At 39.6% G+C, this 22,216-nt stretch overlaps 2 protein-coding genes across 8 annotated transcripts in view; both read left to right on the top strand.

The window, feature by feature from the left end:
• Positions 1 to 22,216, top strand: part of LOC121718880 (gastrula zinc finger protein XlCGF57.1-like) — a 168,201-nt gene that overhangs the window by 126,316 nt on the left and 19,669 nt on the right. The gene's annotated exons all lie outside the window — the stretch shown is intronic.
• Positions 355 to 22,216, top strand: part of LOC121718803 (gastrula zinc finger protein XlCGF57.1-like) — a 29,851-nt gene continuing 7,989 nt past the window's right edge. Inside the window, exons 1-4 of one of the 7 annotated variants that reach the window (XM_042104030.1) lie at positions 355 to 568; positions 1,110 to 1,437; positions 7,899 to 9,559; positions 18,043 to 18,118. In XM_042104030.1, coding sequence (XP_041959964.1) covers positions 1,155 to 1,437; positions 7,899 to 9,559; positions 18,043 to 18,118 — 2,020 coding nt within the window. In that variant the 5' untranslated portion in view covers positions 355 to 568; positions 1,110 to 1,154. Of the gene's footprint in view, positions 569 to 1,109; positions 1,438 to 7,898; positions 9,608 to 10,097; positions 10,783 to 17,425; positions 19,155 to 22,216 lie in introns of those variants that run through there. The other 6 variants (XM_042104029.1, XM_042104032.1, XM_042104034.1 and 3 more) reach the window with 6 other exon arrangements.

The following is a 22,216-nucleotide window of genomic DNA, read 5'->3' as shown; positions in this document are numbered from 1 at the left end:
TTATTTCCTATAAGAAACGGTCTCCTTTTTTTACTGGGGTCAGATTTTACTAGATTTTTAATATGTTATTAAGTACATCTAAAGGTATCATTATCATAATCATAATGAAAAACCTTTTGTATCAATTTTTTTGAGGTTAGGTGTTTTTTTTTTTATAGGCCTATATTGACCCGCCTAAAGATGTAGTTGGCAACCGCCAATAAAACAAGAAGAAGAAGATAAACCCATAGGATAAACCCATAAAGAAGAAGAAAGTTCTTCCCCCCCCCCCCCCGCCTCTTTAAAATTAAGCCAGGATAGTCTGTTAAAACCCTTTGCACACTCCTGTACAGTAGGTGGCGGTATGCACCAAAGAGTTGTAATCCGCCAATAAATCAAAGAAGAAGATTGTGTTGCAGCTTCACGCAGCTAAAACCGCAATTTACACGCAGTCCACCCCGGGAGAGTATTCGTACGTTGATGTCGATTCAACACATTTTGCAGGGATAAACACGGCCACACGTCCAATCAGACAAAACACCAAATCAGCAGATCTAATTTGACGGAGCAGCGAAATTGCTGGAAAAGGGTATGTGTTTTTGTTTGTCACAAAGACTAGGCGAGAGCTAGTTAGCCAAACATCCCAGGTAAGTTCTAAAGTGACCGCTTAGATCAACAAAACTTAGCCTATATTAAGAAGCAATACATGCATGTAAACCTATTTTGTAGAGATCGGCTCTTTCTCCCGAAAGTGACCCGGGTAAATCAATAACCTCGCGTCGTAGCATAGCCTAGCCTACTCTTCACTACTGTTCAGATAGTCATGTGGGCTATCGGTCCCTTGGCATGGGGGCGGGGGGTTTCGGCGGTCCGCGGTCCGCTTGCTTTGTCCTCATCGGTCCTCTGGTGGCTGACAAACTCCCCACCGTGTTGCGACTTTAGTTCTCTGGGCACAGTCCCACTAGGCCTAGACAACTTGAATGTGTCGACCTCAGTCAAAGAGGCAAAGAAGCAGCACATAGCATTTGCCAAATAAACTTTCATGGAAAGTTGCTCTCTATTTGTAAACAAAGAAAAGAAAAACGACTTTGACCTTTCTATTCGTCTTCATTCTGTTTCCTTGACTACAGGCAATTCAACACTTCGGATGGGACCATCTTTGTTCTGCTAGTAACATGGATCTTGGACTTCCATTTAGTCCTGGCTGTGCTGAAACACACCATGTTGACCTTAGAGTGATCGTGAAAGAGGAAGATATAAAAGAGGAGGACTATGGTCATATGATTGCATGTCCAGATGAAGAAGAAAAGCTTTTTGCAGAGTTTCACTGTAAATCTGAAACAGACGTCACAGAGACACCAGAGTCTACTTACAATGAAATGCTACCAACAACAGTGAAGACTGAAGTGAAGAAAGAGGAGGAGGAAGAGGAGGAACAACATGAACATCTGCTGGAAAGTAAGTCCTCTCACACACGGCTAAATAGAGCATCACAGTCCCGCCCACAGGAGTTTCCGGAAGTAAGAATTCAATGCAATTTCTCCATTGACAATTCGGGTATAAGCCATAAAAACGTAACTGCACATGGTAGACTCAAAACCAGCTACGGCTGTACAAAGCGATTGTATATGGTCATATAGAGGGCGAAAATTCAAGGGGCACTAACCTTGTTTTGAAGTAAATGTCTTTTAACCGCGATGTCTTGGATAAGTACTTCATTACCCACAATCCTGAACAATCCCACAATCCCACAGTGATGCCTCTGATTGGTGGAAAGGCTGTTAAGTTTGAAACTTTATCAGCGAAAATTATTGACAAAGATGGCGGAGTCTTTTACTGCCTATGACGAAAATCTTAATGTGAATAAAAACTTTCTAGACGAACATTGGTACTTGTATCAACAATGATTGTGGTTTATATATCACACAAACTTAGTCAGGGCCAATACACCATCAAATAGAACAAATATTATGTTTTAGTGATCTTGTTGTTTCTATGAACATGAATTGTTGTTTATAGGAAACATCAACTTAGTCGAGGCATAAAAAGCCCTGTATATCCTCATTAAGTTTTAAACTAGCTAGCTAGCTGATAGCACACACTGGATGCTACCACCAGCTAGACACTGCAGTAAAATAGTTAGCAAACCGTCCATGCCCCCGTGAATATTTCACTGTTTCAAGGACGAGATCAAGAGTGTCCAAAGGGGTGAAAACCACTTTAAATTGGGTCACATTATTGACTGTTGTGTGTCCGAGGGTTAGCTTGTGGGTTTTGTAAGGGCCAGCATGAGGGACAAGACCTACAAAGTTGAGTGGTGAGTTTTGCAGGGAGGTTGGTAATGCTAGTTAACATTAGCTAGGCTACTGTAGCCCTCATACTGTACGAGTCATATCATCAATCATTCACCTAGAAATACTTCATGTACATTTAATTAACATTTTGTGTAATAATTCACAGCAAGTTAATAAACTGAATATGGTGGTCCAAGAGCAGACCATGCACCGGTCCATGCATCAGGATGGCAGTCAGATACAAAGCACTGCACAATGTTGCTAACGTTAACCGCTTTCACACACACGCGATATAAAATACACAATGGTAAATATAACATTCAATACCAAAACACTATTATTTACACGATTACTCCTGAAATAACTGCACATTCACTATATAAAAATCACTGTTTGGAGGAAAAGGTTTGTGTGCTGTCGTCGGTTGGAAGTTAAATGGCAAAATCGCGCCGGTTTTGCCTATTTTATTCAGTGAGGCGCGGTGGTTTATGGGATGAGTAGTTCCTTCGCTCGGAATTGAAAATATGTACACAGTCTTGTACCTTTTGACTTTTTTTGGACTTTCTCTTCGTTTTTTCACTCGAAATGATATGTTGTATGCTTATGAGTTACGCCGTAGCTGATTAGCCTAAGACATGCTCTAAAACTCTTTAGATACGGATTTTTCCAAAACGTCAATGGGAGAAATGAATGGGAAATTTACTTCCGGAAACTAAGCTCTCTCGGAGGAGGGGCGGGACTGTGATTCTCTATAGATTGGTGTGGTGAGTTTTGTGGCTCTAGAGGGCGCTGTTGCACTCAGGTCTGTGGCAGCACTGTGTTGTATTACATTGACTCATTCATATGCAGAAGGTACTCACCCAGGTAACAAAGGCTCATGCACAGTCAACAAAGCGGCACATTTAGATAAGAGAAATATCCGTTTCGGTTTCGAGTCTGTAGTCTGCTCATGTATCTATTTAAAGGGGAACTTGGGAACTATTTCAACTTATTATATGGCTCTTCACAATGCAAGTAGAACGCTCCATTGACTTTAATGGGATTTCCCAAAGGTAATGCACTCGTTTTGCAAACTGCCAAAAAAAGCTCACAGGAAAAGAAGGCGGCCTGCGAGAGTAATGGGAGGGTAACCTCTTCTTCAGAAAGTTTTTTTTTTTTTTTTTTGGCGATTTGCAAACAGAGTGCATTACCACCATCTGCTGGACTGAAGTGTGATGGCAAGTGTACCCTGCAGCCTCTTTCTGACCGCCGGGTGAATAAGGCAAATTGCCGCTATAGCATATACCGGGCCAAGCTCTGTAGTGACTTATTTGATGTGTTTTCATGCAGAATAACACCCTGAGCTCAATTTTCGCAGTAATTTTTATCAGTAATATTGAATATACTGTAGTGGTTCAGGGTCTGGGCACTCACCGTTGGCAGTGCGCAATCCAGGCGGGGCGGGATAATCGATTGTCTTTCAAATTCTCTCTGCACGCAATAGGACAGCGCTATGAGTCCCATGCATTTTCCCTCCAGTGGAGCTAGTTGGCTAGTTCAGACTTTAAAACAGTGGTCTCCAACACGGTGCCCGCGGGCACCAGGTAGCCCGCGGGACGGCTATGAGGCGCCCCCAGCGCACTTTCTAAAAATAGCCAACAGGTCGCCTGAAGATCACGCTCTAAAAACACGCTCTATTGTGAAGTTTTCAATCGATATTTAAGTCTAGACCAGAACCATTTTAAGAATGTATGTAGGCATACATCTGTAACATTAAATTGATATTGGTGATATCTTTTCAAATTGTAGCTGCGTTAAATTTTAGCCTTTGGCTCCAAATCCGTTTCCCATTCAGTCTTTAAACAACAACAGAAGCGGAGCGCATACACGCTGCTCGCACGCATAGACAGTAAAGGGGGAAAAACTAGCTCGTCTGGTTTAGCCAATGGAAGCATATCTTTGCAAAAGTTCTGTGGCCATTCCATGTTCGTCAAATACGGTTCTTACATGATTGTTCAAGAACTGAAAAACAATTGCTTTAGCTCACAGGCCTTTTCTCCTCCGTAGGCTACTGCCGTTTAATAGCGCTGAAAATGTTGTGGCATGCATGACTGAGCAGGACTATGCATTACCTTTTTTGTCAGATCATGGAGAGATTTCAGGGGTGCAATAACTTTAAAAGGAGTTTTCATATGTTAGGGTGGTGTGGGCGATTACTATTGAAATGTTAAAACTGAATTGTCCACTGAAATCAGAACTCAAACAACCCCTGAATTCATAATGGTGGGTGGGTATAAATTGGGTACAAATTTTAACCCAAATTATTAATTGCACAAAACTTGTTAAAAAAAAAATAGATTAGATTCCCCATGCAAACTTTGAAATGAACAAACTGAACAAAAATGTTGGTAGTGTTGCATAGGCCTACACAATATTGATAATTTAAAAGTACAAATCTCGTAGGCCTATTATTTAGGAGGACTACCCTCGCAAAAAAGGGGTGACTGTATGTTTGTTTCAAATGAGTAGCCCTCCATATGATTTCGGGTCCTCAGGTAGCCCTCATTCCCAAAAAGGTTGGAGACCCCTGCTTTAAAAACTTTAAAAAAGCTTAAACTCGCTATTCGCCAACAGCAACATCCATCTTCTTTGTTTTCAAGCAGCAGGGAATTCAAGCCAAACCGTTGCAACTCTGCCATCAATCATTATGTTAAGCCCGCCTAACGTCTCTATACACGATTTGATTGGCCTGATAGAAGTTTAATTTTTCCAGCTCACAAGCCAACAGAGAGTTGCTAGACTAACCCTGGCAGCAAATGTAATTTGCTGCCGCTAGGGTCCGTCTAGATTTGTAGGCTACCTTGCTTCTACATGACCACGGCGTTTTAAGTGACCAAAAACGGTAACTTTTGAAAACTGGTTCCAAGGCGAGAACTTTTGAAAACCCCATTTTCCTTGTGCTCTCTGGCCACCCAAACACGGCGTTTTAGTGATGTAGGCCCACCCCTAACCTCTAGTGATGTTGGCCCACCCCTAACCTCTGACGCTTAAACCCAACTGCACTTAACACTAGGGGTGTAAAGATTAAACGATACGTATCGGTATCCGTTTTTAACGTGTAAGATACGGCTACATCGATACATGAAGCCCTGTATCGGGAAAAAAACTGAAATGAACCGGTTGTTATATCGATTTACTTGTTATGAATCGGTGCACAACCTTTTCTGCTCGCTCAGACTCTCATTTACGTTCCAAGCAGCGCGTCCATCCCACTTCCGGTTACTATACGTGGCACAAAATTGTGGGTAATGCAGTTCGTTTTTGGTTACATTCATTGCCATGTGACAAATTGCACTCGGTCGGCTTTTGTTTTTCGAAATCCAGCGCGAAATTAAGCACTTATAGCATTCCTAAACAGCAACGATAGTCTGTAGAGTAGCCTTACCTTTGATGAAGGGATTTCCTTAATGTTAAATAATAATTTGGCCCTTGCTGCTAAAACGATGCATAAATTATTAGCCAATGATTTTGTTCATATTCACTCAGACTTGTGGCATTTTAGGTTTCTGCATTAGGGTCTACTGTTGGAACAAAATAAGCCCAGAGAGTTCATTGATTTGTAGGCCTATTTTATTCTTGTAGGCTAGGCCTATATGAGAAAAGGCCAAGAGTGTCTTAAGCACTGTTTTATTTTATTTCGGTATTATCTTACCTCATCAAGGCTACAGCTCCATTAAAACAATCAGATATAACTCTATAAAATCTGTAAAGTCTATAAAAATGTATTTTTATGTTGTATTTGGCTGCTGTGTTTGACTGAAATGTAGACTATTCTTTTTTCATTTCAATACAGTATATGAAACAGACCTCAGTTTAGATAATCATATTCACACATTTTGTTACCTAATTGACAACCATTACCATGATGATTGATAATATAAATTGAATGTGCACCTTGAGCAAATTATAAAAAATCTTTCAATGCTTTCCATTCATGAACTGCATCGATTCTTATTATTTTAAAATAATAATATTTTATATTATTTTATTATAGGGCTTTTATACCTTTAATTGACAGAATAGTGGAGAATGACAGGAAGTGAGTGGGAGAGAGAGTCGGGGTGGGAGGGAAGGTTCTACAATTTGCCTCAATATTTTTCAGTGTGTGTACAGTAATAATCTACTAACTGTGAAAATATCACACTATTTTGCCTTCTTTTAAAAAAACGAAATTGCTCCTTTCATTTCATAAACAGACTACAACTAGAAGTCACGTGACTGCCCTTCGACGTTAACTCACCGTAGCATAGTTTGTTTATTAGCCTGTTTAGTGTTGACACTTTCTTTTACCGTCTATGCACTTAACACTACCAGCTCCTCATGTGAGAATTACAAGTTACCCTAACATACCCTACCCTAAGGTAATTACCACGTGATTTACATAGCTTTCTGTCATTACGAAATCGTTTAATTTAAGCCATAGGCTTTGGCTTGTTTTGTATGTGTATCCAAAGACTGGTGAAGCGCAGGGGAAGTTATTTTTTTCTCGTTTCAGTGATTGGTAGCCTATCTGGGTGATGGCTTTGAATATGTGAAGCATGTTTGATATATTTCCACTCACATACCCAACAACTGCTGAACAACGCCGACACACAGTTTCTTATCCACCACTCTCTCGCCTGTACTACTGTAACTGAAGTTCTCAAACTTGTGATCTTAAAGAGACCAGCGGATCCTCAAACTCTTGTGGGTCGCCACCACTCGCTTAGTGCTGCTATCTCTGACTGACTGACTCGACCGACGACCTGATAAAAAAAAATAACATAGGCGCCAATCAGAGCTTCAGAGCTAAAGCGAGGCTACAGATTGGCGTTAGGTGTCGCTAAAGAACTCTCGTAACTCTCATACTTAACAGTAATTGTGCATTACATTAATTAATCCGCACACGAGTTTTATGTATTTTTATACCGTGTATTCTCCGCGTAAATTCATGCACCAAACCGTGACACCCTTACCGTTTCGGTTCAATACGAATACATGAACCGTTACACCCCTACCATATGCTTGCGCCACGTTTTTAGCCACTTGCTTGTCCTTATATGCCTGCACCACGTTGTTAGTCACTTGCTTGTCCATATATGCTTGTGCCACGTTTTTAGATGTTTCGGTACACATATGGCCAAGACGGCACATTTGGCATTTTGGTGATTTGATGACTTATTCTTCTGAAGTACTTACACTATTCTAGGTATAGTGTGAGCAGTCAAGTTATAGCACATTGGGTCTTGGGACACATGAATCAAGACCTAGTGTGAACACACAAATCTTGGGGACTTACATTGTATGTGACTTACTCATACAGTGTGATGTGGCATGCAATAACATTGCTAAAATCGCACATGCCCAGCCTCAGGGTGTCTTATAGTAAGTAATGTCTGTTGGCGAAACGTCTAAGTCGTTATGGTAACTCTTTCAGGTGTATCAGAACACCCACATATAGACCCTTTCAAGAGTTCCATTATCAGCATCATAGTTGGCCCCTCAAGGCTTCCTTTTTAACATTCCATATGTTATCTTAATGCAGAGGAAGTAGATTGGGAACCAAATAGAACGTTCAAGCATTGTTTTTGTTTTTATTGTTGAAAGGATCTATAATGCAACAGAAGATCCATGGACAGAGTGATGAACTCAACTTGCAACTCAAAGGAACGCTGCACCACTGCTCAGTTTGCAGGAAGAGTTTCACGGCCCTGAAAGAACTTGAGAAACACCAGAAAACACACTCCATTAGGGTGAATGAAAAGGAGAAGTCTCGCAAAATGCAACATAAATATTCTCATTGTGAACAAGTTACATCATCCTCATTAGTTAACCACCACATGCTTACACACACTGGAGAGAAACCTCATAAATGTGCCCAGTGTGGCAAAGGTTTTTCATATAGTTCAGCTCTTAAAAGACACATGCTAGTACACACTGGAGAGAAGCCTCATAAATGTTCCCAGTGTGGAAAAGCTTTTTCACAAATGTCGGCTCTTAAAGGCCACATGCTTATACACAGTCGAGAGACCAATAAATGTAACCAGTGTGGAGAAGGTTTTAAAACATCCTCAATTCTTAAATGTCACATGCTCAAACATTCTGGAGAGAAGCCTCATAAATGTGTCCAGTGTGGTAAAGCTTTTTCACTTAGATCAACTCTAAAAAAACACATGCTTATACACAGCGGAGAGAAGTCTCATAAATGTGTCCAGTGTGGAAAAGCTTTTTCACTTAGTTCAACTCTTAAAAAACACATGCTTATACACAGCGGAGAGAAGCCTCATAAATGTGCCCAGTGTGGAAAAGCTTTCGCAACATCCTCAATTCTTAAATTTCACATGCTTAAACATACTGGAGAGAAGCCTCATAAATGTGTCCAGTGTGGTAAAGCTTTTTCACTTAGTTCAACTCTTAAAAAACACATGCTTATACACAGCGGAGAGAAGCCTCATAAATGTGTCCAGTGTGGAAAAGCTTTTACAACATCCACAATTCTTAAATTTCACATGCGTACACATACCGGAGAGAAGCCTCATAAATGTGTCCAGTGTGGAAAAGCTTTTTCACAAAGTTCAACTCTTAAAAAACACATGCTTATACACAGCAGAGAGAAGCCTCATATATGTGCCCATTGTGGAAATGCTTTTACAACATCCACACATCTGAAATTTCACATGTGTACACACGCAAGAGAGAATCCTCATAAATGTGCCCAGTGTGGAAAAGCTTTTACAACATCCGCAATTCTTAAATTTCACATGCGTATACATACCGGAGAGAAGCCCCATAAATGTGCCCAGTGTGGAAATGCTTTTACAACATCCACAACTCTTAAATTTCACATGCTTACACATACCGGAGAGAAGCCTCATACATGTGTCCAGTGTGGAAAAGCTTTTTCACAAAGTGCAACTCTTAGAAGACACATGCTTATACACACTGGAGAGAAGCCTCATATATGTGCCCAGTGTGGAAAAGGTTTTTCAGTAATTTCAACTCTTAGAATACACATGCTTACACACACTGGAGAGAAGCCTCATACTTGTACCCAGTGTGGAAAAGGGTTTTCACAAACTTCAACTCTTAGAATACACATGCTTACACACACTGGAGAGAAGCCTCATAAATGTGTCCAGTGTGGAAAAGCTTTTGTAGCAATGTCAAACTTATCACGTCACATGCAAACACACACTGGAGTGAAGCCTCATGTATGTTCCCAGTGTGGAAAAGCTTATTATAATGGCTCAGCTCTTAAAAAACACATGGTGAAACACGCTGGAGAGAAGCCTCATAAATATGTCCAGCAGAGGAAGAAAAAGTGCTAAAATATTATACTCGAGTAAAAGCATCAATGCTTTGAAATAAGTATAAGTGTATATATATACTCTTTTTCATCCTGTCTGTATTTATTCCAATCTGTGAATTAGTGAAGCACACTCAGCACACAGTGAACACACAGTGAGGTGAAGCACACACTAATCCCGACGCAGTGAGCTGCCTGCTACAGCGGCGCTTGGGGAGCAGTGAGGGGTTGGATGCCTAGCTCAAGGGCACTTCAGCCGTTCCTACTGGTCGGGGTTTGAATCAGCAACCCTCCGGTTACAAGTCCGAAGCCCTAACCAAGTACAAGTCAATATACCTATCTGAAAATGTAATCAAGTAAAAGTATATAGTTAATTTAAAATGTTGTTACTTTTTTTGTTGGGGGGGGGGGGTACTAAAACAATCGGTTTTACCTAGCTTGAGTTGCTGGCAGCCGTGTTCATGCCCTGAGATGATTTTTTTTTTTTGGGGGGGGGGGGCTTCCGCACCATCAGTAATCGGTGACCTGGAAAAATGGACAGATCTAAAAAGCTTTTTCACAAATTTCAAATCTAAAATTCCACAAGGTAATGCACACAGGGAGGAAGCCTTAAAAATGTGCCTAGTGTCAGAAAAGCTTTTCTAAAAATGTCAGACCTAACACACACCACATGCTTACACATACTGGAGAGAATCCTCATCAATGATCAAAGTGTGAAATCATTCAGAATTTTATCAAATCTTCAAAATCACACACTGCTGAAATAGTTTCAAAGCCATTTTTATGGTAAGCCAACTTGTAATATAGAGAATCGTTCATATAACAGTTTTATACCTAGCTTAGCTGGCAGCTACTCGTAGGCAGAAAACCAGCCTTGAAATGTATGAGAATCGTAATACGTTCAACCCTTCGGTACCAGTAGGCCACGGCTGTCCCAACGTATACCAAGCTTAGCTGGCAGCTCCTTGTAGGTAGAAAACCAGCCTTGAAATTTATGAGAATCGTGAAACATTACTTAGTCAGTAGATATAGCTCCTTGGAGATTGTCTTCACCTTTTACTAGTCTCTCGGTTCCAAAAGAAAAGTGTGGAAACTCTACAAGGATCTTTTATATGAAATGTATGTATTAAAAAATGTAAATAAATGTGTTTTTTTATAAAACTTAATAAAGTTGTCATACTCTTTTCCCCATTAAGGGTCCAAGCAGAGAAGCTGCCGTTTTTGTTCTGATTTTTAACCCTTTAATGAAATGAGGTTTTTGAACATTCTAAGTTCCGCAACAATTGAAGGTTCTAAAATTCTATGTTGAATTCAATGAACCCAGATATTCTTTAGAACGTTCATTTCTCAACATTCCCTCCTTTAAGGGTTAATGTATTTATTATGTTTCTGCAGCAAAACCATATCTGCAGCCATAACCGTAATAGGTACAGGCACCAAATGTTCACCTTAGGTCCCAAATCAATTCATGATCTCTCATAAAAGAAATGACAGAATTCTGTCCATAGGGGGCGCTGCAATCAACAAATTTAAATTTTTGCTCATATCTCCGTAACCGTATGGAATTTGTCACATTCTAATTTCCTCCACTTCATTTAGCGCTCCTGCATCCATTCCCCCATCTGCATACTGCACATTCTCCAGAATTAAAAAAAAAAAAACTCAAAAGTGAAACTAATTCTCTAAAACTAATTCTATCTCTTCTTAGACCAGGGCTATTCAATTGGCAGCCCGTGGGCCAACTCCGGCCCGTGAGGTCATTTGTATTGGCCCTTTAAAAAAAAAAAAAAAAAAATCTCTAGCAAGGGCATGAGCTGTTCTCCACTCTTGCATCTCTCGCTCGCTCTGTAGTCCTGCAGCCACTGCACCTCAGCCCATTTGCCAAGTTACATTACAATTCATTACATTTGTACGTAAGTTGAATGTAAGTTCCATCTTAGTCTAGTTTCAACCTAAATTGGCATTACGTTGGAGTTTATGAACTACTAATATTTAACAGGTTGCACTATACAAATAGTTTCTGTCAACAATATCGCAAAAACCATGGGTACAATTTCTGCAAAACTTGGTGGAAAGGTGGACCAGATTAACCTGAGACTCGCCATATGAATTTCGTTCCGCCTAGCTCCACTCACATCCATCTGGGATCGCTTCTGTTGTGAGTGATTTCGGCACCAGATTTTATAACCAATCATATGCAAGGATTTTTGATAAGGACCAGCCTTCTGAAACACCTCTCTAATGGCGCGATCCCAGATGGATGAGTGGAGCTAGGCGGAACGAAATTCATCTGGCGAGAGTCAGGTTAGGAGCAGATCCCACTTAAAGGGAATTTCAAAGTATTTCTATATAGTAGCCTGGCTATTTTTTCACAAAGCGAAAGAAAAACTTGGAGAGTGGACGTCTCTCTGTCCATTTAGTGAATGATGAATTTGGGCGTAGGCTATTGCTGATGTCATTCATTTCTTCAATAGTCTAGTGATGTCAGAAATGAGCCTGTCTATAGAACTCTTGGAAATCATGTTGCATGTTACATTAAATGCGCGTTCAACTGCGATTCGAAGCAAAAAGTATCATGGGTAGATAAGGTAAATTGCATTATAACATATTTGTAAATGTGGTGACGGCAAAACGTTTTGTATGTATGCACTTGTGGTTAAAGTGAATCGTAGATTATATAATAACTTAAGAAAGTAAAAGAAATTATTTGCACCTCGTTCACCAAATAAAGGCCATGGTTGTGTTTCTAAAATATGTTGCCACAAAATGTAATTTCTGTCAGAAACCAAGTAGTCTAAACGTTTTCATTGTCGGCGTGAACTATGATGATGTCCATGTTCAGTATGTTTTTCATTTATTCAAGCAGTCACATTTGGTTTAATGCATGGGATAACTAGCCTGACGCAGTTATACTCAATTCTAGTCAGAATATGAGTCTGATACTGCTCCATTGGGACGTAATTATGGGGCGTGTTTGAACCGATACAGGTGGGGAATGCCTCTGCACTCAATAGGATAGACCTAACCAATCAGAGCAACGAAATAGCTTACCGTGAGGTGTAGGAAGAAAACACACAAACCATCCTTCTCCACAAATGCCTTAACATTGTTTTCTGTTGTGAAGTTAGTGCCGTCAATAACTCCTAGCCTACAACACTCATTAGCGAAATCTAAGAGATACGTAGTAGGTCTAGGATAGGAAAAAACTGATAATAAATAAATAAATAAAAAATAAAAAAAATAATTCTGTTGAACACTGATATGCTACAAACATATTAAACAACTGGGAAAGACTGTCACGAATCCCTCGAACAGGTGGTCAATCGGAGATTTCAAATGAATGAGGGATGTCGCAATACACCAGCGCTGTTTTTCCTTGATGAAAGTGAAAACACGAGTTTTCCCACATCTCAACTTTGGCCAAAGTTTTCAGAAATTATCTTTTTCAGTGATAAAACCTCATTAAATAATATGCATTTTCCATATGGGGTCTTAAAAGCCATGTATCCTTCTAGCCACAGCGTTTTTGTTTCAAACATAAGCCTAATCTAAGCGTGCTCAGATGACGTGATAGACCAGGCACTGTTGCTCACCTGTCCATCATCGTAAAGCCCGATTTGATTGGTCCGCTCGATATAGGGCGAGCATACTTGCTCCACAATAGAGCAATGCCAGACCGAACTTCCCGATCTCAAATGTTGTGGGCGGGACTAAGTTTGGAATGGTACCCAGGCTATGGGGTAACGTGACGTGCATCAGACAAGATGGGCCTGTCCCTCTCAAATCGCGTTGAAATGGTGTGATTAGCGACCAGACAAGAAAAGAAATCCCAGGGGAGTCACCCCTGGAACCCCGTGTTGTTGTTGTTGTTGTTGTTATTATTATTATTATTATTATTATTATTAGGCTAATTATGACTGGCCTGCCCCCACTGCTAAAAAAAAAAATGTAGAGTAGAACATTGAAACACGGTCATCTCATTTAAATGGTGGGAACGTAACAATGTAACCAATTACACATTTAATTCACCTGAACAGTATTTGAATCCTGTTTGTAGGCTACTCGCAGGAAATCTTGGACCTGGAACAAATTCCATTACTGTTGATCTGTTATCACAGATTTCATTAGCCATATTAGCCACCAACAACCGGCTAATGATGCATTTTGTACATGCATAACAACAACATATGAAACCCATATTGCTGCTGTTGTACTTCATTGTATCTACAGCTGTTAATGTGATTACTCATATTTCGTGCTGTATTTCTCCACCCCCTCAGTTGTGATACATGTTCATGAACTGGCCCCTATAGACTGTAAAAGTGGTCAGGAATGTAATATATCCCCAAACATAGTTTAGTTCTGCTCGTATGACGAGGCGGAATATTTTATTTGTTTTTAAGTTTTCAACCATACAGATCAACAACACTGCCCGACAGTTTCAATCAATATGCAGGGGCATCGCTAGAAGTTGAAAACATTTGGGGCTTAACCCCCTCAACACAAGAATGCAGATATCTCTTGTCTTAGGGGTAAATGAGGGAGGGAAGCACGATCATTCGAGTCATACGAGTAGATAAGTAGTATGCACTATCTATGAGTAGATAAATAGTAATTGGTGTCAAACGTTATTCTGCTTTCTGGTTCTGTGGAAATGCCGTTCTGTGTTGCCATTTTGCTAGGCCGTCTGAAAAAAGTTCATAGCTGGTACTTACAGCAAGTGATTCGTTAGACAGTTGCAGGCAGCAGGCCTTATGTTTTTGACAGAGCTCACAAGCATTTCATTAATTTGCCCAGAACATTCCATTTGTGGAATTGTGGATGCCTTCACGCAAAATATGATACGATTTCCGACGTTTTTAGAATCAATAGGCTACTTTATTAAAATAATAATGTTGTGTGTCTGTGTGGACTGCTCCCACTCTCCATGCTCATAAGCGGGGGGGGGGGGGGGGGGGGGGTCGCTCCGGGCCCACGACTGCAAAGGGCCCACTTTTGGCCAGATCTATCTTGATTAATTTTTATATTAAAAATTGCTACCAATGCTTATTTGTACTGATTGATGGAGAAAAATAATACTAAAAAAATGCTACTAAAAATGCCACTTTTGTGTTTGTAGAGTGCGCACAATGGGTGTTCGTCGGTCATGCTGCAAATTAAATTGCCTGCACTCTCCCTCTCACTACACTGTTGCGTTTTAAAAGCGAAACTGATGCCACAACCCGTCTGGGTTTGCCGAAGTAGCCTAGGCTACAGGCTGTATTTATTACAGAAAATCAAGCGCCATAGCATGTAGGTCTAGTCTACACTGTGCCTATTTAGGGGCAGGAGCACAGCTTACCGCGACAACAGAGCTTACCGCGACAACAGCAGTCACTATCAGGCGCACCAGCATGAATGGTAAGCACACCCATCTAGAGAACCCCCCCTTCACGCGCAACGTAACATTGAAAGGCTTAAACATATTTGTCTGTTTCCCGGTTTCGTTCGTGCATTGGTCACCTAAAAAGTAGCCTAGTACAACATCCATATACAACAACAATGCCTAATAACGACCTATTCATTTGAATAACTTTATACAGCCCTATAAAGGGTAAAGTTACTTTTAGTTTTATTCTAGTTTACTGTTGTGTATGGCTTTAAACAGCGTGTGCGCTTAACATAAGTAAACATTAGTCAGTAGGCCTATAATCCAGATGTAATGCTAACGTTTTGACAAGCATTTTGCCTACCTTGTTCAGCTGAAATAACTCCTCTAGCTTTGCTGCCTCCATCCTTTGCTACCTCCATCTTTTCGTTGTTTACAAAAAATGTTTTATATCCATGATAGCCTTGAAGTCTTGAGTTAGTGATTTTGCTTAAAGCAACACCAAAGAACTTTCCCTCTGTCGCACACACGCAATTTGTTTATCCAGCACCGGATTTGCAAATAACGATGTCCACAGACAAGGTAGAATATGTTGCACGATTTATTTAAGTGCGATGTATTGCGACATCAGATGCAAGTCAAATTTGTAGTTTCTTATGTCTCATTCCATCGAACTACAGATCCGCTACCCGATCTGGCAAACTTACATAGTGCGGTTATAGCCGATAGAGGGCCGCAAAGCGAATGCAGAAGTGCCGTTCACCCTGTTACAAGTTGATGAATCACTGAAACGATTTTGGAAACATTATTTTAAGGTACAAAAAACTCTTTGGTGTTGCTTTAACATTGTGTGCTGATAACAGGCAACCATATAGTAGGCTAAAATAAAGCAACCTAGCCCACAACTAATGTAATGTAATTGCTGCGTGCGTTTGTTAGGCTATTATTCCCTCTCCTGCTCAAACAAAAGGTGCGTGTGCATTAAGTTGATTTTGACAACTTGTTTACAAATTTTACAGAAAATTGTAAATAGGCTATTGTCGAGCAGTTAATGGGATACTGCGCAGTTGTGAAGCAGTTGGGAAGTTATGATGGGCTAACTTGGTGTGAACACACACAGGGGAAATTCTCTCTGGTTGAGTTGCCTGATGGTAGGCTACGCACAGTGTGTACGGCCTACAGCCTACAGCCTACTCTGATCACTACAGTTTGCATCGTCGCAGGCCTAAACTGCCCCGATGCACAGACTAAACGGTAAAAAGCCTACCCTATCCGCACACGGGGACATGTCAATGTTAACACACGAAACACAACTTCAGTAGAGACAAGATAAACAAAATGCCTCATAGCTCATCTTGGCTTGTCCTCTGCACTCCAAAATCTGGCGCTAGTAAGCTGATTCTACTTCGATGGTGGTGCCTCGGGCATCGGCCTAGCCATGCAAATAAATCACTGTTTTACACCATTTCCACCAGCTCCACACTTTATTGGTAGACTTCCGAGGGCCCTGACATTTAAAACGAGACATTGAAGACTTGGAAAAAGCACTCGTGGTTTATTTACAAGACAATTTATACAGACAGTACCTTCAGGAAGTTTACAGTTCGCTGCCATCTTGAATTTAGTCACGATAAGTAAAGAGTACGAATGAACAGGTATGATAAGGGATCAGATTCCAAAAATAATTCTGTGGAAATGCATGTAAATAAACTACGAGTGCTTTTTCAAAGTTCTCAATGTCTTGTTTTAAATGTCAGGGCCCTCGGAAGTCTACCAATGAAGTGTGGAGCTACTTTGAGCCTCGCAAATGGTGTAAAACAGTGATTTATTTGCATGGCTAGGCCGATGCCCGAAGCACCCCCATCGAAAACCTGTTTGTAGCATCAGCTAACTAGCACCAGATTTCGGAGTGCAGGGGACAAGCCGAGATGAGCTATGAGACAAAAGTTCACACTCGGTATCATGTTTCAACACACTTTAGGTCAATATCACATCGAACTTCTCCTTTAAATTACATTGTTTAAAATGGGAAAGTCCTGACTGAATGCAACGCAATAGGACACAGTGCTGTGCAGTGGTATTACTTCAAGTAGTGTGCTTTTAGTGCTGCTTTATGATCTCAGCATATAGACAACAAGAAAACTCTATTCTATTCTAGAATAACCGTACAATTATTCTATTTTCATCTGACTCATGTTGCAGATTAGATTATAGTTAATTATTTTGTTCATTTAAACTGCCTTTTGTGCCTTACCTCTGCATTCTATTCAGATATGGAACATTCTGACCCACTCTGTGTTGTAATGTGTTAGTCATATAATACATAGTTATTTAATACATTTACTTATGCAGTTCATTTTAATTCTACTTGTCGGCAAATATTTCCTCATCTAGAAATTTTTACTTTTTGGAGGTGTGGCATCTGTCTGTCATTCTAAGTGCATTTGGTAAATCTTCCAGGTGTATCAGAACACCCACACATAACACAACAGAAGATCCACGGACAGAATGAACTCAACCTGCAGCTCAAAGGAAGAACGTACAACTGCACAGTCTGCAGGAAGAGTTTCATGGCCCTTACTGAACTTGAGAAACACCAGCAAACACACACTGTTAGGGTGAACAAAAAGGAGACATCCACACTAGTTAACCACCACATGCTTACACACACTGGAGAGAAGCCTCATAAATGTGCCCAGTGTGGAAATGCTTTTTCATATAGTTCAGCTCTTAAAAGACACATGTTAATACACACTGGAGAGAAGCCTCATAAATGTGTCCAGTGTGGAAAAGGTTTTTCACAAATGTCGACTCTTAGAAACCACTTGCTTATACACAGTCGACAGACCAATAAATGTAACCAGTGTGGAAAAGGTTTCACACAAATGGCAACACTAAAAAAACACATGCTAATACATTCGGGAGAGAAACCTCATAAATGTTCTCAGTGTGGAAAAGGTTTTAAAACGTCAGTAAACCTCAAACTTCATATGCTAGTACACACTGGAGAGAGGCATCATAAATGTTACCAGTGTGGAAAATTATTTAGAACATCCAGCATTCTTCAATGTCACAAGCTTACACACACTGGAGAGAAGCCTCATAAATGTGTCCAGTGTGGAAGAGCTTTTTCACAAAGTTCGTCTCTTAAAAATCACATGGTAACGCATACCGGGGAGAAGCCTCATACATGTACCCAGTGTGGAAAAGCTTTTTCACAAATTTCAAATCTTAAATTCCATATGCTAACACACACAGGAGAGAAGCCTTATATATGTGCCCAGTGTGGAAAAGCTTTTACAACAAGTTCAGCTCTTAAAACCCACATGCGAATACACACTGGAGAGAGGCCTCATAAATGTGTCCAGTGTGGAAAAGCTTTTAGACAAACTCAAAATCTTAAAACCCACATGTTTACACACACTGGAGAGAAGCCTCATACATGTACCCAGTGTGGAAAAGCCTTTTCAAAAGGTTGCACTCTTCAACGCCATTTGCTTACACATACCGGAGAGAAGCCTCATAAATGTGTCCATTGTGGAAAAGGTTTTTCACAAATTTCAGGTCTTAAAAAACACATGCTGGTGCACACCGGAGAGAAGCCTCATGAATGTACCCAGTGTGGAAAAGCTTTTTCAGAAAAAGCACATCTTAAATCCCACATGCTAATACACACAGGAGAGAAGCCTTATAAATGTGCCCAGTGTGGAAAAGCTTTTTCAAAAAATTCAAATCTTAAAACCCACATGCTAATACACACTGGAGAGAAGCCTCATAAATGTACCCTGTGTGGAAAAGCTTGTACACAAATTTCAAATCTTAAAACCCACATGTTAATACACACTGGAGAGAAGCCTCATAAATGATCAAAGTGTGATCATTCAAACATCATTTAGAATTTACTCAAATCTTCAAAAGCAAAAAGCATATGATTGCACACACTGCCAAAATAAGTAAGTGTTCTACCCTGTAACAGCTTTGAAGCCAACTATATAATAATATGGAGAATTGTTCATATAACAGTTTCAAAGCCGTGTTTATGGTAATAATAATAAGCTTTATTTGTATAGCACCTTTCATACACAGAATACAGCACAAAGTTCTTTAAACAGTCTTCGTTGCTGTGGCCGTTTATGATCCAATCAGCAATATATCAGAAATACTTTTGTACAGTACCCTCCAGAATTATTGGCACCTCTGCTAAAGTTGACTAAAAAAACGGTATAAAAAATAATCTGTTGGTGATTTATTGTAATCTCACAATGAAAAAATAGGGAAAATCCAACCTAAAGGAAAGCAAATTTATTTTGAATAAAGGAAAATCTCACAAAGAAATAAATATTTTTAACAAAAACAAGTTGCTCACAATTATTGGCACCCCTGCTTGTAATACCTTCTTAAGCCTGCCTTTGCCAATAAAACAGCTTGTAATATTATCCTGTGACACCCCATAAAGTTGTAGAATACAAAGCAAAGGATTTAAGACCATTCATTTTCACAAAATCTCCCTAGATCGTCCACATTCCTAGGTCCACACTTGTGCATTCTCCTCTTTGACTCACCCCACTGTTTTTCTATGGAGTTTAGATCAGGGGACTGATATGGCAATGCCCGAAGCTTGATTTTGCATTCAGTAAACCATATTTGTTTCAATCTGGACATTTGTTGTGGTTCATTGACCTGATGAACTTTTAGTGTCTTGGCAGAGATTGATAGATTTCCTTTGAAAATGTTCAGGTTTTTCTTGGTGTTCATGATACCATGCACCTTAATTAGGTCCCTAAGGCCTTGGAGAATAAAAACAGTCACCCAATAGCACAGCCCCTCCACCATAATTCTCATTATGCATGGGGTTCTTTTCAGTAGTCATTCTTCTATGTACAGCTAACATACCTAACATGTTTCTAGCCAAAGAGTGCAATTTTCATTTCATCTACCAATAGACCACACTTCCAAACAAAGTCACTGTACCATTCAGTAACTCCTGCCGTTTACATTGGTAATTATATGACTGGACAGGCTTTTACCTGGCATGCCCTCTAAATAATCTATTAGTAGTGAGGTCACTTTTGAAGATATTTTGGGGGACTTGGTGACTCCAAGAATATACCTTTGTCTTTAACTCCAACAGTGGTTCCTATGGAGTTTTTTGCCCATCTTACCATCTTCCATACTGTATGTGGGGGCAAGATAACTATGGGCCTTTGTCCAAGCATGTTTGTCACATTTCCAGATGATTAGAACCTTTTAATCATTTTTTTAACTGTAGATATAGGCATTTTCAACAAAGTACCTAGTTTTCAGACATTCTCTGACTTACGAATGTCAACACACTTTCTTGTTATTTAAATTTTGTGTATTCTCTTGTCTTTCCGATGTTGATAAATTACTGATTTAGCCTCTGTGTGACATTATTTTCATACCATAGTGAAAAAGAAAGTCATGAACTACTTCCGAAAATTCACAGACACTCTGATTAACTTAAATAAATTGAAATTAGACAGGAAAATGCTTCTGTTAGGTTTTGTATACAGTCCCTCCAGGATTTCGCGAAGATTTTTTGAGATTGTTGCGATCTAAAATGCCTGATTTCGACAAAAAAATTGTGATGGAAGTGTTTTTAGCTGTTTGTTGCTACGAAATTGCGAGGGGAATAGTTCTGATTTTTTTTTTTTAAATAATTTTTCAATTGAGGGTAATGCTTCAATTAAATGCTTATTAAAAAGGATAAGTAAAGGTAAATAGTAAGGGTTACAGAAAATCAAAGTAGGCCTACTTTATTTGTGTAAATACTTTGACTGGGGTAATTCACAAAGCAGTATAACCTTTCGTAGAACTGTCCAAAAAAGACAGCCCCCTAAAGAGATGGCATCATGTCATATGTTTCAATACATTCATATATGTTGTAATTCATATTAAGTTCATATCTTTTTAATAATTCATATTCTGTGACTTGTATAATTACTAATAGCCAACTAAGTATCTAGTAATTTCATATTGATTTAAACTATTAGACTACACTTTTCTTTAATGTTGTTTACATTGTTTACATTGGTGGTGTGTAAGTCTAATTGACTGTCTGCCACTTTAAGGACGTGAGAGTAGCGTAATAACATTTCTAAGTGGATTGGAACACTTCCATCTCACTGTGTTCGGGTACGACTGGAAATAACTTTTTGCATAGTGCATTACGATATGTGGATGGAATTCGGGATGTTTTCTGTCATTAGTCAAAATAAATGTGAAAAAATAACTCGTATGAAATCATTCTTGGATCATAGAAGAGGTAAATGTCTTACAATGTTATTCATTTCTATGATTTTGGTAGCACTACACAAACTGAGCCCACAAGCTAGCAAACATGACACGAGCTAAAAGGACATCTCCAGGTGTAAACGTTTGCCAATGGGTTGTATATTGTAGCCTACTCAAATGTCAGTGAACCAAGAACTTTCATAGCCTAGGCAGATTAGCAACATCAGGTTGAGAGATGCAAGTAAAGCAGATCATTAACGTTGGCCTTCTATTTATTGTCATCAAAACTGCAGAGGAGTGAACAAGTTATAGGGCAGTCTCTGGTGTCTGCAGAAGTGAGTGTGGCATCTGACTCAATATTCTGCGCAAGGGACTGTTGTGGTAGGTGAAATTTCACGGGGAAACCATGATTGGTAAAATTTGCAAAAAAGTTGCAGTGTTTGGACAAAATTGCTAGGTCGCCCAGAATTCACGAGGATTTGCTGAATTTGCGTTAATTGTTGCGATCGCAACATCGCAAATTTCTTGGAGGGACTGTGTATATAAGATTTTTCAATGGTGCCAATAATTGTGAGCAACGTGTTTTCGTTAAAAATATTTATTTCTTTATGAGATTTTCCTTTTTCTCAAAATAAATTTGCTTCCCTTCAAGGTTGTTTTTTTCCTAATTTTTTTCATTGTGAGATTACAATAAATCACCAACAGACTATTTTTTTTATACCGGTTTTTAGTAAACTTTAGCAGAGGTGACAATAATTCTGGAGGGTAGCCTACTGTATATAGGCTTTGCGAACAAATGCTTAGGCCCCGTTGATGTGGACTCTTAAGCGGTTAGCCTTAGTATGATTTTAGTATATGTTGAGATTATATGACTTTTAAGAAACACAATGACGGGAGAGCAGCCTTAACCAATTAATAATATAGACATATTATTAATTTAACATATAACCATTTCAAAGGCATTTTTATGGTAAGCCAACTAGTAATGGGGAGACT

The sequence above is a fragment of the Alosa sapidissima genome, chromosome 9, assembly GCF_018492685.1.
Source record: "Alosa sapidissima isolate fAloSap1 chromosome 9, fAloSap1.pri, whole genome shotgun sequence".
NCBI classification, from domain to species: domain Eukaryota; kingdom Metazoa; phylum Chordata; class Actinopteri; order Clupeiformes; family Clupeidae; genus Alosa; species Alosa sapidissima.
The sequence above is the reverse complement of the archived record's forward strand: the minus strand, read 5'-3'. Positions and strand labels throughout refer to the sequence as shown.